The sequence below is a fragment of the Notamacropus eugenii genome, chromosome 5, assembly GCF_028372415.1.
Source record: "Notamacropus eugenii isolate mMacEug1 chromosome 5, mMacEug1.pri_v2, whole genome shotgun sequence".
NCBI lineage: Eukaryota > Metazoa > Chordata > Mammalia > Diprotodontia > Macropodidae > Notamacropus > Notamacropus eugenii.
In genome coordinates, this window is record NC_092876.1 from 311,859,459 (window position 1) to 311,877,260 (window position 17,802).

Sequence of the window (17,802 nt, forward strand, 5' to 3'; positions counted from 1 at the left end):
AAAGAAGTCTTTGACCTGGGGTCACTGATGACTTTCACTTTCAGACGGAAGTTTTTGTACAAAACTGACTTTTTAAAAGAGCAGATATTTAGCTAATTTGAAAACATTAAAATATTAAATATTTCAATGTAATACATTTGATATAAACAGGGTTAATAACATTATAATTATTTACACACAAGACATCCTGTCAGAAATGCTTCCAAAAGACATTACTAATTCCTGTGAAGAGGACATCCTTTGTGAGCAGACAATGGCCAGGCCCTTGAAGCAGTTGGTTGGCTGCTACCTATTTAGTCATCGAGAGCACCTCATCAGACAGCATGAAAACTGGATGGCCCCTTCCAGGTGAACTCATGGTTTGTATTGAACCAACTTTGATCATTAGCAGAGAGCTGAAGTCACTTCAAAAATTACTTACAAAACAATAGTACTAATTCTCCTGGCATACACCAATTTGACAGAAATTTCATTCTAGTTTACCTTGAAAGCTAGGTTTAAAAGAACCTAATAGATTCTCAGAGGTCATAAAAAGACCTCTAAATGACCACTAAAATGAGAGGGAGTCTGGGGTACAAGCAGAACACAGGAGACATTCATCATTCAAAGCCATGTGACTGCAAGTGTGAGCTTCCACAGATTCTGAACTTGTGGTTATCTTTGCTCTAACTATTAGAACTTTACAGAGCTAAAAGGACCTCAAGTCATTTAATTCAACCTCTTTATTTGAAAAATAAAGAAATGAACCAAGGCCCAGAAAGGTCAAGTGATGTTCCTAGAGCCACAGATACAGTCACTGAAATTTAAACAATCATGGAGGTCCACCTGCCCCCATCTCAGTTTAGTGCTTACTGTATATCTTTCAGCCTCCTAAATAGTTTACGTAGGTCTACTCTCTAATACAGTAGAATGGATCAGGAATAGTTGGTTCTGAAACACTTGGAAAGATAATGAAAATAAAACTACATCAATATCACTTCATGTTAATACTAGTTGAACACTATCAAAATTACAGAAAAGATTAAAACACTTGAGTAAGAAAGTAAGCCTCACTCGGAGTTGTCTATTATGGCTTTTAATAAACGTGTTTCCCATAGGCACACTAGTGCATTGTTGGTAGAGCTATGAATCAGTAAAAATCATTTTGTAAAAAAAGCTGAATATTAAGAAAACAGAGTGATTAAAATTTCCATACCCTGTGACCAAGAGATTTTATTACTAGGCTTTAACCTCCAAGGAGGCCATTCATAAAAAGAAATTCTCTTTGTACACCAAAATATTTATAGTAGCAGTTTTTGTGATAACAAAGAATTAAAAACAAAGTAGACTGAGGAACGATTAAACTAATTGTGGTATATGAATGCAATGGAAAATTACTGTGTAGTAAAAACTGATAAATATGATGAATACAGAAAAACATGGAAAGATCTACATCAGAGGTGTCAAATTTGAGTAGGCAAAACCATCAAGCATGGCAGACTACATGAAGTGAAGCACAAATTAAGAAGAGCCAAGAAAATCATATACACAATGACTAACACTACACTGTAAACAGAAAGAACCACACACACAAATCAAAAGTGAATGCTGCAAAATCACAATGAATAAACATCGCTTGAAAGATGATATGACATATATGTATACACGCGCGCACACACACACACACACACACACACACAGATGGGAAGTCCACAAGTGTTGCACATTGAACTTATTAGTAAATTTTTTAATGTATTTTTGCTGATTTTTTTTTAATCTCTTCTTTTTCTGTCTTAAAAACAAAACATAACAAAATGATGATTTGCTATATGGGATGGCTCCCATTCAGGCAAATAAGGTGAACCAGAATCTATGTCAACTAGAGCCAATTCAAAAAAACAAATGAACATAACTAAATCACATCTAAGTAAGGATGGCAGCTGCTTTCAACTCTTCGGGCTCCTTGCATCCTTTCCTCTTCCAATTAAGTTTTGGCCCTTGATTCACACTGCCCTCACAAAACAATCTCTGTTGGGTCAACCCATACAGATACACCTCTAGTCCATTTGAGGCTGTTTATTACAGACAAGATGGAGCTCTAACTCTGCCATTAGCCAGGTGGCTTTGGCCCCACCATGAGATGCTTCCACGGGTACTCTGAACTGCCAACCTACACAGAAAATCCTATGCAGGACCAAGGCCAGAAGTAACATTGGTTCATCAAGAAGTCAAATGAACTTATGTTCATTTCCCTATTTTGATTTGATTAATAGATTGGTAGATAGAATCTAATCTATGCAGCATATCTTGAATTCAGTATGGCATTTAATAAAGTGCTCTCTACAAAAGAATTATTTGTCCGTAATATATACTCACAGACAAGATGAGCAAAAATCTGGAGGTTACTACTTTCAGGTAGATTCACAGATGTTTGAATCACAGAGTTGAGATTAATACCAACCTGAAGTGAGGTATCTGGGCGTGTATCATAGGGTCTTATCAATATTTGTAATTAATTATTTGAATGAAGACACAGATGGCATACTTAGTATTAAGCCTATAGTTGAAACAAAGCTGCCAGGGATAATTAACTTCATGGATGATGATATCAATACCTGTGATCTCAATAGCCCAAGATCTGATTTACCAGTGGATAAAAATTCTAAGGCAACAGATCTTGGTTCAATATTTGCAAGAAGAAAAAAAGCATAATCAAAGCAATCTGAAAATAGATTGGTCACTCTATTATGCAGGGGTTTTTTTTCACTGTTTTGGGAGAGGAATGGATATTCTGGGCATCTAATTAGAAGTTGATTGGGAGGGAGATAGAACAGGGGAAATTTTCTTGTATAACAAGAGGTGCACAAGAAAGGGTTTTTACAGTGGAGGGGAAAATGAGAAAGGTATGGGCAGTGATCGAAACCTCACTCACACTGGAATTGGTTCAAAGAGGGAAGAACATACACACACACTCAGTTGTGTATAGAAATGTAACTTAACCAACAGGGAAGTAGTAAAAAAGTATAAGAGAAAGGAGTGGGGGGAAGATGATAAAAGGGAGGACAGATTAAGAGAGGCAGTAGTTAGAAGCAAAATAGACTTTTGTGGAGGGAAATGATAAAAAAAGAGAAAAAGAAACTGAAGAAAATGGGATGCAAGGAAAAACACAATAATTATAACTGTGAATGGGATAAGATCACCCACAAAACAGAAGCAGATAGCAGAATGCATTAGAAACCAGAATCAAACAATATGTTGTTTATAAGAGACACACTTGAAACAGAAAGACACATGTAGAATTAAAATAAAGCGCAAGAGTAAGATCTAATACACATCAGCTGAGATAAAAAATGATAGAAGTAGCAAGCATGAACTCTGAAAAAGCAAAAGCAAAAACAAACCTAATTTAAAAAGATAATCAGTGAATCTACATCTTACTAAAATGTACCACAGACAAAATTTTGAAGCAAGTTTCTCGGATAAAGTTCTTATTTTTCAAATGTATACTGAGTATGGAACTGAGTCAAATTTATAAAACTAAGAGCCATTTCACAATTGACAAATTGTCAAAGGATGCATACAGGCAAAGCAATTCGGAATTATGCCCAACGGGCAACCAAACTGTGCATACCCTTTGATCTAGTAATAACGCTACTAGGTCTGTATGCCAAAGAGGAAATAAAATAGGGGAAAAGAACTTACATATGCAAAAATATTTATGGCAGTCCTTTTTGTGGTGGCAAAATATTGGAAATTGAGGGAATATCCATCAGTTGAGCAATGGGTGATGGGACACTACCATGCAATAAGAAATGATGAAGAGGCAGGTTTGAGAAAAACCTCCTCCAAACCATGCTATCTCATGGGAACTATTATGAATTAAAATTAAATAATGACCTGTGAAAATAATTGTTTTACTACTGTTACTCGCTTTTAGATATTTATAGCTTCTTTAGACGAAGTAGAAATTTCTTCAGATGAAGAAATCAAAGTTATCCATAGTTAAATGAAATAAAATGACCTAAATCACTACTGATTAGTGAAAGGCAAATTAAAATAACACTTTTTCACAACAAAATTGTAAAACAACAAATTAGAACAAAATTAAAAAGGTACCATTTTACATCTGTCAGAAATGACAAACGCTAGAGGGGATAAAGTACACCAATGAAGTACACTACTGGTGGAGGAGTCAACTTGTCCAATCATTCTGAAGAATAATTTGGGGCTATAAAACTGCAATACCATTATGAGGTCTATATCCCACAAAGATCAAAGTAAAAGGGAAAGGACAAACAAAATATCAATAGCAGCTCTTTTCATGATGGAAAAGAACTAGAAACTGAGGAGTTTCTCATCAACTGGGGAATGACTGAACAAATTGTGGCATGTAATTGTGATGGAGTACAACTGTGCTGTGGAAAATGACAAGAAAAGTGATTTCAGAAAAACATGGCAAGACCTATATGAACTGATGCAAAGTGAAGTGAGAAGAACTGGGAGGTCATCATGAACAGTAACAGCAATGTAATTGTAATGATGGTCAACTGTGAAAAACGTGGCTACTCTGTTCAATGCAATGATCCAAGACAATTCCAAAGGACTCAAGATGAAAAAATACTATCCACCTAACATGACACTTGTTTCCAATTAATTTGGGCAACTTTCCAAAATGATGAACCCCAAACTAAGATGTAATATACTACCTGAATAAAATCTGAACAGTGTCAATGGTTTTCCCCTCTTGGATACAAACCAAAACAAGGTTTCATCAAAAGAAAGAAAAAAATCCAAACATTTAAGAGTACCATTTCAAACCAGAAATAAAGTTGCACATGTTTTAAAACTATCAAAGTGCAACATCTTCCACTAAAGTCCTACCCACAGTTATTGATGGTTATGTTACAGTTTATAAATTCTGCCAGGTCCCAACAAACGGGAAAGGGTCTGAGAGTACAGATTTGACATTTATATTATGTAAGGATCAGTTAAATTAAGTTTGGAGGAGATAGAAGAAACATGAGCAAGCAATGCCTATCTCCCAAATTATACCAAATCATGAAGACCTTCTACAAAGGTATACAACAATATGATGTATACAGATGCAGGAAACAGTCACACTAATAAAATGACCAATTCTTGAAAGCTAAACACCCCATTATTTAATTCGAGTCCCTATTTTTATTGTGGCACACCTCCCACACTCACCTTAGTGTTCTTTGGCTCTTCAGTAAATTCTGCAGTCCAAGAAGTCCTTCTTTTCTTTCAGACCAGTTTGAACTCGCACAGTGGTTTAGAACCTCTGCTACATCCTCAGTCTGTCGTAGGTAGTGAGGAATGCCACCATTTCGGGAGCCGTAAGAACGCTCAGAGCAAACACTTGATGCATCACTGTTAGCATCATCATCAGAATACATCCCATACGGTTCATATCTTCTCCTCACTGGCTTTTTCTGCCAAGATCCAGATGGGGTTGGTAGAGATTGAGAAAAGAGATGGGGGATTTTAAGTGGGAGTGAGAATGGCATATTAAGTTAAACAAAAGAAGAAAAGCAAGGAACATGTTAATATTTTCCTCTACTGCCAACAGGTTAGATGACAAAAGTAGTAAAGGTGTCCAGCAGTACAAGAGAAGAACAATATACATTCAGGCAGTAAGAGGTGAAATGTGATATATGACGGAAAAGTCTGTGGAAAAATATATTTAGCTGTTCTCTTTTCACAAGGATTCTTGGGATTACTATGGACATTTTAGCTGGATGCAGTCTCACAGATCACCTCAAAAGGTTTCTTAAATTATGTGGGCCTACTGTAGTATAAAGGGTATAATCAATTCAATTCTGCAAAAGTGGGGAAGATTTTTTAAAAAATTCTTTCTTTCCTGATTCTTACGGTACTTTCTTTAGTATTCTTCAGCTATATGTTATATAATATAGCATGTAACATACTCAGCCATGTTGTGATAAGCTGCAAGTTTTCTTTATACGGAAAGAAATGAGTGATTCTGACATGAAATTTCCAAATACTCATCCATCTGACAATACGATTTTTATATCAAGAAAAATGTTAAAATATGAAGAATACAAGATGATGTTCATGAGACAATGAAATAAGCATAAGCAAACAATAGGTTAATATACAAAAACTAATCACTAGTAGTTGCAAGAACAGAGTTCAATATCTTGGAATAAATGCTAAAACAAAACTACATGAAGTACAACTAAATCACTCAAATCATCACAAAATTACAAATTTATAACAAGTATGCTCATACTGAACTTTTTTCTTTCCTTCTAACAATTCCAAAATTATAAATCCTTGCAACTGAAAAACAACAGGCTAAGAAAAAAAAAACTCAAACAAACAGAAAAGTCAACAAAGCACTGGTACCTTGCTCCTGGAGTCTCCTAATAGCTGTAGGCAGGAAAATATTGAAGGATGGGGAAAAAGCATAGAGAATTATGTCAGAAGCTTATGTAGGGGTTCTTCTTGCAACAAAAATGTACAGCAAAATGTATCTTAGCAAATTAAAAAAACACAGGTCAGCAGGTGTTTTAAATCAAGCAAATAATAACAAAAATGGTTTCAAAATGGCATTCTCTACAACTCCTATGCCCTCTTCCTAGACCTCCCACTGCCAAAAAAACCCACTACCCACCCCCAAAATTAATTCTTAAAAATAATTTTATTTAATTTTTAACAATTTAACTTCCATGGTGTATGCTCTGTACCCATGGTAAGAAAATTATATTTGTGAGGAGACCTATACCATTCTTATGGCTCTTTCCTTCTCTGACACAGGATACGCTGAGACATCAATTGGTTTGGCCATCCCCACACCCTCTTCAGAAAAAAAGATACAGCTCAGAGAGCCATTACATTCAGGATCTGATTTACAGCTCTAGCCTGCTGGAAGATAGAGCTCTGTGGAAAACTCAAGTAAAATGAAGCTGTAGCTGCATCTCTTTAAGTCTGATTCAGGTTCTCAGAACTTTGCAGATAATCCCTTAGGAAACTCTTTAAAGGGAGTAAGGACACGCCTCCACCACAAGGAGTCCATTTAACTAAGTTTTTTTAAATGTCTTTTATTCTCTGTTCCTTCACCACCACCCTCCTCCCCCCATACCTCAACTTTCCCCTAGGATCTCTGAATAAATAAGGGATAGGGTCCAAAAGCTCCTGACTTGGATCAGGAACCAATTTCCTAGCATTCTGCTCCAGTTCTTGACTTCTGGCATAAAGTCATCTTTAAAGCAATCTCTCTCATTTCCAGCACTTGCCAGAAAACTGCTTTTCTACATGCAAGACTGCTAAATAAAAGCTGACCTTGCAATCCTCTCTACAAAGAAGGCATTAGCAGAGTTGCAAACTACTTGTTTGCAGAGAGGCAGGATCAAACAAGAATGAATGAAAAGGGAAAATATGAAGAGATAAATGCGGATTTCTAGCAGCAATGCATTCTGAAATTTGGATTGGATAACCATATGGCTGGATTAAAAATTATAGTTTTTAAAACAACATATATATTAAAAAGAAAAAAAAACAAGGTTTGAAATCAGATGGCTCTTAAAAAAAAATCTATTTCAAATGCTGAGCACATAAAATAGAATGTGCAAAAGTGTTACTCCTGGATGAAATAAGTCTCTTAAAACCAATCTGATAGCAAACAGATTCTACCAAGTATGTGTTCTATAAATAACAGATTAAAAGATCTCTAAAGTTTCTCTCTCTACTTTACCCTAAGATTTTTGAAAAAAATATTTTAAGCATTTCTTTTCTCTAACAAAAATATCTAGTTTAAATTGTTCCCACAGTACGTTAAAGTCCCTTTCATAATACCATTTTTGAAAAATAAAAATTATGTAGAAATAAGTGAGGGCATCAATGTAGTATTTCCCACACTCTAACAAGAGTGGGCAACAGGACTGCGTACCTATTAATGCACTATGTTTAGACCATGCCAAAAATTTTGCTCATGACTGAAAATGGAGCAATATAGCAGAGGCAAAGAAAAACTGAAGGTGTGTTAGGGATATAAAAAGTAAAGAAAAAACTAACAACCCTTCTCCTAGGAGCACGATGTCATCAAACCTCCACTGGCTGGGCAGGAAAGCAGCAAAGAATAACCCAATCTTATTAACTTCTAGCAGATCACTTTTTATCAATGCCTAAGTACAGAGATGTAAAGTAAGAGAAAAAGAAATCTACAATAAAGATTTGCATACTTGTTCAATAAGAGCAATTAAAAAAATGGTAAATACAAGTTTATATCTTTGAGCTACCAATTCACTTACTGGTATTATCTGCAATGAAAATAAAACACATAGCTAAACAATCAAAAGTGACTTTTGGTCATCTGGTATGGTGCCTATTGTCCCTCTTACCAGGGCATCAGCAACAGCTGCTTCCAGATCTGTGCTTGTACTTAGAACTCGCATTGCATTGACAGAACCAGGCATCCTTCCCGGCTGCCCTAGTCCAAACCGATCTAAGCAGAAAACAAAAGCAAAACAATTCTGTTCAGTTAATTCACATTTCCTCTGAATTCACAGGCAACCATGCCTTTCCCAGCAATCAGACAAGGGTCCTGAAGAGCCCTACTGTCAAATTTAACTAAATTATTTTTCTAACACTGTTCAAATTTAACTACTATGCTGCAACTGTCTCTTAAATGATGGCTAGAATAAATTGGTATCTAAATGTATATTTTGTTACTAGAAAATTTGGGGATAGTTTACTTTGACTGTGGAAGGAAGGGTTTAGATTTTACAAATCTTTTAAGCTATTTATCTTTACCTGAAGGATCAGGGAGTTCTGTTATTTGGTACTCCTATTCAATTTTAAGCTTTATAGATTGACAATTTCACTGTAGCAAGTACAAAGAAAACAAAGAGATGTACACTAACTTGATCTCTCTGTAGAGAGTTTCATTACAGTCCTTGTTGTTTAATGGGTATCAATCAAACTCATTAATATTGGACAAAGTCAGTGATGTTATATCCCTTGTGGTATGGATTCCCATCCCTTTTGACTCCTCTGGGACCGTATTTCACAGATTAATTCCCTACCTACCCCACTTTTATGTCTATCTACAATTTGTCCTTCTCTAATGTTCCTCCTCCTCTGCCTACAAGAACACTTAAGTTTCTCCTATCCTAAAAGCACCTTTCCTAGAATTTGCTAAACCTACTATCTCTTCACTTATACTTACTATCTCCACTTTTCACCACATACCCCTTCCCTCAGCCCATTTAAAATCTGTCCTCATCGTTCTATAGAAAGTGTTTTTTCCATTTTCTTAAAACAACTTAATTGTCAAAATACAAAAGAAATTTCTCAGTTCTAACCCTCTTTGTCTTTCTTCAACATTGCACACGAACACTTTCTTATTCTTGATATTCTCTCCCAAGCTGGTTTCTGTGAGTTTTCTTCTGCTTCCCCTATCTTCTCAATCTGCTGACTGTTCATCTTCTACCTCTTGACCCCTAATTATGGTTGTCCCCCAAGGTCCTGTCCTAGGCTTTCTTCTCTTCTCTCTCTCAACCCTGTCCTCCATGATCTCACATTTTAAAATACCTTCACTCATCACCTCTGTACAGATGACTCAAATCCAGTCCTAATCTCCAGTGCTCTACTGCCAAATGCCCACCAAATATTCTCACTATCACCCTCCAATTAAATGTCTTCAATTGAATTTATCACCTTCTTAAAACTGCCCTTCTCTTTATGTCTGTTAAAAACACCACCATCTTCCCAGTGACACAGATTCTAAAACCTTGAAGTCATCCTTCACTTAGCTCTCTCCCTCTCATCCTCTTTATCCAATTAATTGCCATACCCTGTTCATTCTACCTCTACAGCATTTCTTGAATCTCCTCCTGCTCACACTGCCTGCACCATGTGTCTATGTACAAACTGTGTCCCCTGGTCTACTTCCCCCACTCTGATGCCGAACAATTTTCTTAAAGTTTATTATATTAGAAGTGATCATGTGTCGTTCTCTGTTAATTCCCCATTTTCAGTTAATTCCCCATTCCCTATATGGGTGAAAAAAAAGAATTTTTTGTCATAATCTGGTATGAAACCACCTTTTAAATCTTATTTCATTGTGGAATGGTGAGAAGAGCACTGGTTAGGGGCCTGGATTTGAACCGAGACCTACAACTTTTTAAGTGGGTCTCTGTCCCAGTCATTTGACCTTGTTGCCAAGGTCTCAGTTTCTTCATCTGTAAAACCTTAGGTTGAGTGTAATGATCTCTCAGGTTTCTTCCAACTTTAAGCTACAATCCTATCATCCTTGTCAGGTACTTTATGCTTATGTCTATCAGCAGGCACCTGTTGAGTTATCTCACATGATCCTCACACCCACACTGTTCACCCACTTCAGCCATTCCCTAACGGTTAGACTGAATCATCTATACAGGTACTTGTTGCCTGTTGAAACTGTTTTCTCCATTCAGACTAGGTCCGGTGCCTTTTCCTCCAAAGCCTTCTCTGAAAGTGAACTCTCCTTTGTTCTTATTTTAGATGGTACTTAATTTGCGTCTGTATCTCATCCCTTATTAAAATGTTAGTTCCTCAGAGGCATGGGCTGTTTCCCTTCAGATCCAGCACTGTGCCTTTTGCACAGTAAATCCTCAAGTGATGTTTGCTGAATGGCTTATGGTCACACTATCTTCTCCAACAAGAAATCCAGCAATCTGACCAGAGATTTTCCCTTTGTGAATAATCATGTCAAAAATCATTAACTCCACTATAAAGAAAAAAAAAATTAAAAACAAACAAAAAAATCTCATTGTTCAGCTAACTTTCAATATTAATTTTACCTCAAGTATGGTATTATGGGTACTGCGTTTCATAGAGACAGGTATAATGCTAACTGAAACAGATCCAGGAATTTGATTTAAAAACATTGAAACTGAAGTCTCAACTATTCAAAATTCTTTTACTAATTATCATGGAAAATGAAGCCAACATTGTTGTTTTTTTTTTTTTTTAAGTGACTTTACCCCTGGAATCAGCTGAAAAGAATCCAGCAATAAAATAATGGAGCTTATGGCATTAGACATAGAAATTAACAATATAGCTGAATTTTATGCAATGGTGAAAATGTTTCAATTTAATTTTATTATAAAGAACTTGTGAAAAACAAGGCTAATACTTAAAGTGTTTTCACTATTTAAGAATTAATCTATATCAGCAATATCCTGAAAGATGAACATTTTTATGTCAAAGGGAAAATGATTTTTTATTACATCATCTGATCTTAATGGGAAATGTCATACTTTAAAATTCAAACTAAATATTGATAAATTGTCTAGTCATGTTAATTTTTAGGTGTTACTTAAAAGATTCATTTGTATATTTTATTTAAATGAAATTACAAAACATTTTAAACTGTTCCCAACTTAATTTGTGACATCACAAAGAAAAAAAATCTTAAACGCTACTAGAGAAAAGTTATACAACCATGAATTATTAAAAGGAAATAAAAAATTTATGTTACACTATCCCCTTTTTTAACACACTTTCTGATCACATATAAACTATATGTTATATTTAAAATGCAATTTAATGAGGGCAATCAAATAATTCTGCCCACTACCATATGGATCACAAGGACATAACAGCTTTAATTTGCGAGAACTTTTGAAGAAAGGTTAGACTATTTTCATATGTGATAGCAAAATCCCTTTTTAAATCAGTATCTTGCCACGTTAAAAAAGGGTAGATAGTGGGGGGTTTATGAATAACAGAATGAAACAAATTCAATTGTAAGCAATTTATAAAATACCTGCCACAGCAAACAAAACTTGGCTTTTAAAAAAAACCAAACCAGGAGGCTTTCATGCCAGCGTATCCCTGTTTCAGGACCGCTCCTTATTTTTGAAATACAAACAATTAATGAAAATACATGGTGCTTCCCAGCTGGATACAGCTCTGAAACACAAAATGATTCAGTATCATTTGGCATTTATTGTAGCCTATTTATATTTTAAATGAGGGAAGAGAGAAATGATTATGTGACATCTGAGAAAAAAAATAGGGTTTTTACTTTCCCTGACCTGGACTCACTATCTTCTGATATTGATATCCTATTATGTAATGCTATTTTCTTAGGAGGTAGATATGGAAAATTATGACCTCCACATGGCCCTCAGCATTCAAGTAATCACTGAACCTGATCAGAGTATGAAGGGACTGAAACAATGATAGAAACTGACAGATAAAAGGGTAGGCTTTACTTTCCAATTTTTCCATGGTCAAAGCCTGAAGAAACTTGCTTTCTGATTAAACATTATTTAAGATATAGGGCCATAAATGCTGCCTGCTTCATTACAAGTGGGGAGAAACAATCTTAGGTTTAATATCACAAAACATTTTACCTACTAATTCTATTACTAGCAACTAACAAAAGTCAGCAAATTAGTAGATTTTTGCCTGTGTTTGACATTTCTATTCTCAAATGATACAATTCTTTATTTAATGGATCAAATGTCTATAATAATGGCTATCAGTATATCATAATAATTTTTGAAGGAGGGCAAAGTGATACAAAAAATATTATACTTTTTCTTTCAGGCCCAATGCTAAGTGTTATAATAAGATGCACTAATGGATAGGTTTAAAAAACACACCTATAGACCAATGACTGAGGGAGAGCAGCAACATTCCCCATCTGTCTAAATCTGAATCTTATTGTTCAGACAACTCTCAAATGCAATCTATTTTTTTTAATAATTTAGGCATACATATGTATGGGTATAAGCAATGAATAGGGGAATCAAAGCAATCCAGTGGTCAGTGAAGATGCTTCTGAAGCTTTGAAAACAGCATTAACTAGTAATGACTAATTCACTACTTTATTTGGAATCAAGAAATAAGAGCTACAAAAACCTTTCCAGGTCACTTGTCTGTTGTCAGCCCTCCCTCTTGAAACTGCTGGTACAAGATCACTGAAGATAAGTGAATTCTGAGTTATTATCTTTGAGGGAGAGGAGTGGAGATTTTCCTAGTTTTTAAAATGAGGAAAAGTATTGCAGAACTGATGTTGTAAAACAGGATACAATGCATCTAAGGTCTACAAACAGAACTATAAACATTCGACAACTTAAAACAGAAAAGCACATTAAAAAAAATGAAGTACACACATGCCAAGTGCTAGCTGACACTGATGAAAGCAAATGTTAAAATGGGCATAAAACTAGAATGTATGAAGAAGCCACGTCATGCAGTTAGCACTTGTTCACCTGACTGCCCAACAGATTCAGCAGTGGAGAGAGCACTAGTGGACCTGGAATGACGTCGAGAGGCTGCAAGTAAAAGGAATGGCAACACCCACAGGATTAACACACAGCCCAAAGGGAATGCATACGACCACTACCAACACTGGCGTATCTTCTTGTGGAAAGAAATGGATGCTGGATATGAATGAACAACTCTCAGTCTCTCAAACCTCCATGTGGTTTCTTAAACACAGTTATCAAACATACAAGGCATGACAAAGGCATTCTTCAAGGAGTTCCAACCTGGATATGTTTCAGCCAAAATCAGAGACTCCAAGTTTATGTTTGTTCCACAAAGTTTACATCAGCCATTATGGAAATATGAAACACTGAACTGGAGAATAGTGGGATTCAGAAAGTCCATCTAAATCCCAAAGTGACAGAGCAAAAGAATGAATTTTAGACTCAGCTTGCAGATATATTTGATTGATCTACTAGGCATATGAAACCATGCACCAAACACAAAATCGTAATAATGCATGTTTATTCAAAAACGCAATGAAGGGAAAAAAAGCACAATCACATACTTGAATAAAATTTTCCCCATGTTTTTCATAACAATCACACCAAAGGCCCCTATCCAAATCCTTCTGTTTTCCTAGAATGGGGTAATAATGAATATTGTTTAAAAATAAAAGTGTCAGAGACTAAGGGTTAGAAATCTTATGGATCAACAAAAATTTTTGTTGTCAAAGTGTTTTCCTCTCCCCCAATATAGAAGGCTTGACTTGTTAACTCCAGTTTGATTTAGATGCAATAATAACTAATGGCCAAGTATCCATTAGCAATAAATTAATCTTTATTTGTCTGGAAAAAAGAACTTCCCTTTCATGTAAAAAAAGACCTCATCATATAATCATTTTAAATTTTAACTGGTAGTCAACATACATTTTGATCATGGTTTGCTAAGTCACTTTTCTTTTGGTGGAATGGACCTGAGTTTCTAATTGGTATACGGAATTCTCAGTATGGAACTACCTTCATCAGTGCTGACTTGGCAACTTGTCTGTCACTTAAGTTTCAGAGAACTACCTAGAGCATTGCAAGATGAACTGACTTGCCTGGGATCACTGAGCTAGTCATGTGTTAGAGACAAGACTTAAACCAGGCTTTTCTTGACCTCAAGGTCATTCTACCATTCATTGCACAATGCTGTCTCTTGAAAAGAATATAGTAATTAATAAACAGGAAGTCCATAATTTTAATAACTGCAAATAGTAGTGTACTCCATTTTCCTCTGCTTTTAATTGTTCTTTATTATATACACTAATTCCTTTAAGATTTGTCAATTTATTTTACAGCATCATATTGAACTCTTTGCTATGGATTATGTTTTAAATAACAAGTTACATTTTATGAAATATTTACACTGGTAAAATACATTATTAACTAATAAAGACAGTATGACCAAAAGTATGATTTACTTGTTGCATTTTCTTTTCAGAAAATCCTCTCTCGAGGAAATAGATAATAGTAAAGCAAATTAAATCTGCAATGCTGAGTACTAATCTTTTTAAAAGATGAATCTATATAACTGTGTTATAGACTTTCTAGTGATGCTTATGAATCAAAGATATAAACAGCATAACTTTTTAAACTGAATTAACATTTTAGACATAATCTCTCCATGGGACCACAACAGAAGTAAAATTTCCACATAAGATGTTCGACTCTTCAGCAAATAGTCACTGAGATAGACTGATAAACGGAGCTGCCTTATACCAGATCCCAACCTGTGCACATATTATTCTGAGTTTGCAATGTACATAAGTACATTAAATACATGTTTAATGTACTTAATTTCACTTAGTGAAGTGCCCAAATGCTGGAACCACACCCATGAAAATGTCCCAAATTACTCTTGAAATCAATCTGTCAACTGCAAAAAGCATTTTTAAGAAATATAAATAAGATTCACTGATTTATGCTTTATTTTTTTGTACTACTAATGTCAAGCTAATGTCAACAATCATGACATTAACCATTACTTTACATATGGCAGACTATAGCCAACGGGTAAGGATAATTTATGATCTTCATCCAAGTGAGTGAAAGGAGAAAAAAAGGACATTTGACAAGAAAAGTACAGCAAGGTCTAGCAAAGGGAACTCCTTTCACATGCTATTTCATGGAAATAACTCATTAGAAAATATGTAAAAATTAGCTCAGGAGAAAAACCTTGAATTGCCTGTGCAAGACAGAAATGCCACCCTGCACAGAGTCTTCTTGCTTTTATTTCATAGGTTGTTAGGAAAAAACAAAGAGGGAAAATGACTGGTTACATATCTTCTGCCACAGTCAGGACAACCCTAAATCAATAGTGGTTTAACTAGTTCATTCTGTGTTCTCACCATATCAAGATGATTAAATATCTCTATTTGGACAGAGCAAGTAAAACAAATCTAGAATGCCACCAAGAACTCAAGGTCCAATCCTGACCTCAAATGTTCAGTGTACCTGGCTGGTTCTATACACCACATGCTATATACCAAGGCTGTATCCACACAACCCTAACCCCCAAAGAATACTAGATTGTGAAAGGAAGGGGTTTTGGGGAAAGAAGATAAAATCAAACCTTTATCTCAACCAATCAAGTGCATTTTTTACATTTTAACAGGAAATTTTCTATTTGGCAAGGATAGGGGTGAGAAAAAGGGGGAAGTAAGGATACAGCCTCAATTTTAAAGAAAAAACCACCAGTTCATTCAGAAAATGTTAACACTGTTTCTGTTGGAATTGCAGAGAAAGATCCATTATCACAGGCATGCTGAAGAATCAGTCAGCTATTGTGAACCTGGTAAACAACAAAGAGTCAGCAAAGGGTGTTCACATCTCATAATGTTAATCTGACATGGCATTGCATACCACTTTCTACTAGGCTGTCTTATCATTGGAATAAAATGATCAATTTGACAATAGTAGGGGTTTTGTCATTTTACCTTTACAGACATACTATACAAAAGTTGAAATAAATGGTGTGGCTGCAAAGAGTGATGGAGACACTAAAATATGAATACCTGATTGGTGCACAACAATCCATCCTATCCCCCAACTAGTGCCCTAGAGAAATGGGGAAGGGCAGAAATTAGTTATTGGGGGGTGGGGGGGGAGAGAACTTTCAGCAGATATGTACATTATAAGCTTCTGAGGAAAAGGTAAACAATAAAATTACGTTTTTAGTCTAACAAATCATCTTATTTCATTTAATTACATATTACATAATGATAACATTACAAATTATAAAATATCTTTACTGTCCAGAACTCTTATTATTTAATTTCAAAGAAGGGCTTTGTTGCACCCTGGTAAGTATTGTCCCTCATATTTATAATGTTAATTCTTCATTTACATACTGCTTTTAACCTTTCAAAATACTAAATAATTCTAAACAGATATGAAATATTCTTGACTAAGACACTTTCAATCTCCCTACAAATGAAGCAAGGATAGCTCAGTTTTTAAACAATCAAAGATAAAATGGAGATGGCTTGCAAGCAAACTTGAAGAAAATCAAGAGGAACCTGAGATGTCTGTGTGCTCGCTTTCCTTTCTCCTAAAGTCAGAAAACGACTAAACCATGAAAGTCGACAGGAACTGGTAAAAAGAGAAACCCTCATGATCAACTATGCTCCTTATCTGAGTTGTTGGTCTAACAACATACCTCAGTACAGCCAGGGATTATAATCTTATAGATTCACAGCAAACTGTGGCATGAGATAGGATCTTACATTCACACTCAGGACCAAACTGTCTAAGCCCAGTAAACCATTAACAAGTTATATGTTCATGCTATATATTTAAAGTTGATGGGGGAATAAAAAGCTGATTTCAAATCTTTTACAAGGCCTCTAACTTGAAACAGCAAGACCTAAAGAAAACATTCTTTGAAATGGCACTGTGTTAAAACAGTGACTGACATCTCTGCTTTTTCATTACATTTAAGTTCTTTCTCCTTTAACCAAGATCAGCTTTAGTCTTCTAAGTGATAAAGTAGCTGCATTCTTTTTTTTGTCCTTTTTTCAAAACTAGTTTTAAGAAGTGGCAGTCCATATGAAATTCAAGTAAATTTACAAATTAACTCCCAGACTTTAGAGTTGTGAAATCTCAAGAAAGCTGAATATCAATGCTTTAAATGAATTTTGAAGTCAGCAAGTCATTTCTGCTGAATTTTATCACAGCCCAAACAAATGAGCTTAGCTGGTGGAATCTGGTAGTCAATGACAAAATATACTGAAGTGGTGTTTTTTCTTCTTGATACATGAAAATTAGAAGTTGTCAAAATTCATGCATGCAGAGGAGGACAAAGGGTAAACCAAGGAAGAGGAAAGAAGAGAAGAGAGGATCACAGGGAGAAGAAAGAGGGGAAGCAAGGTCATTCCACGCAGGAGCATCCTTACTAAGGCAATCAGAATCAGGAACAGGGACTTATGGGCCTTACAAGAGCTCCGTGCCTACATGTACTCACCCAGTGGAGGGAAGCCCCGAGCAGGGCTGGTATCACGGCTGCTCTCACGGCTGGTATCGCGGCTGCACCCCT

At 35.5% G+C, this 17,802-nt stretch overlaps 1 protein-coding gene across 17 annotated transcripts in view; it reads right to left on the reverse strand.

The window, feature by feature from the left end:
* CLASP1 (cytoplasmic linker associated protein 1) overlaps nucleotides 1–17,802 on the reverse strand; it is a 338,497-nt gene that overhangs the window by 86,418 nt on the left and 234,277 nt on the right. For all 17 annotated transcript variants that reach the window (XM_072613409.1, XM_072613408.1, XM_072613396.1 and 14 more), the window contains 3 exons: nucleotides 8,364–8,467; nucleotides 6,370–6,393; nucleotides 5,188–5,432 (listed from right to left, as the gene is read on the reverse strand). In XM_072613409.1, coding sequence (XP_072469510.1) covers nucleotides 5,188–5,432; nucleotides 6,370–6,393; nucleotides 8,364–8,467 — 373 coding nt within the window. The remainder of the gene's footprint in view (nucleotides 1–5,187; nucleotides 5,433–6,369; nucleotides 6,394–8,363; nucleotides 8,468–17,802) is intronic.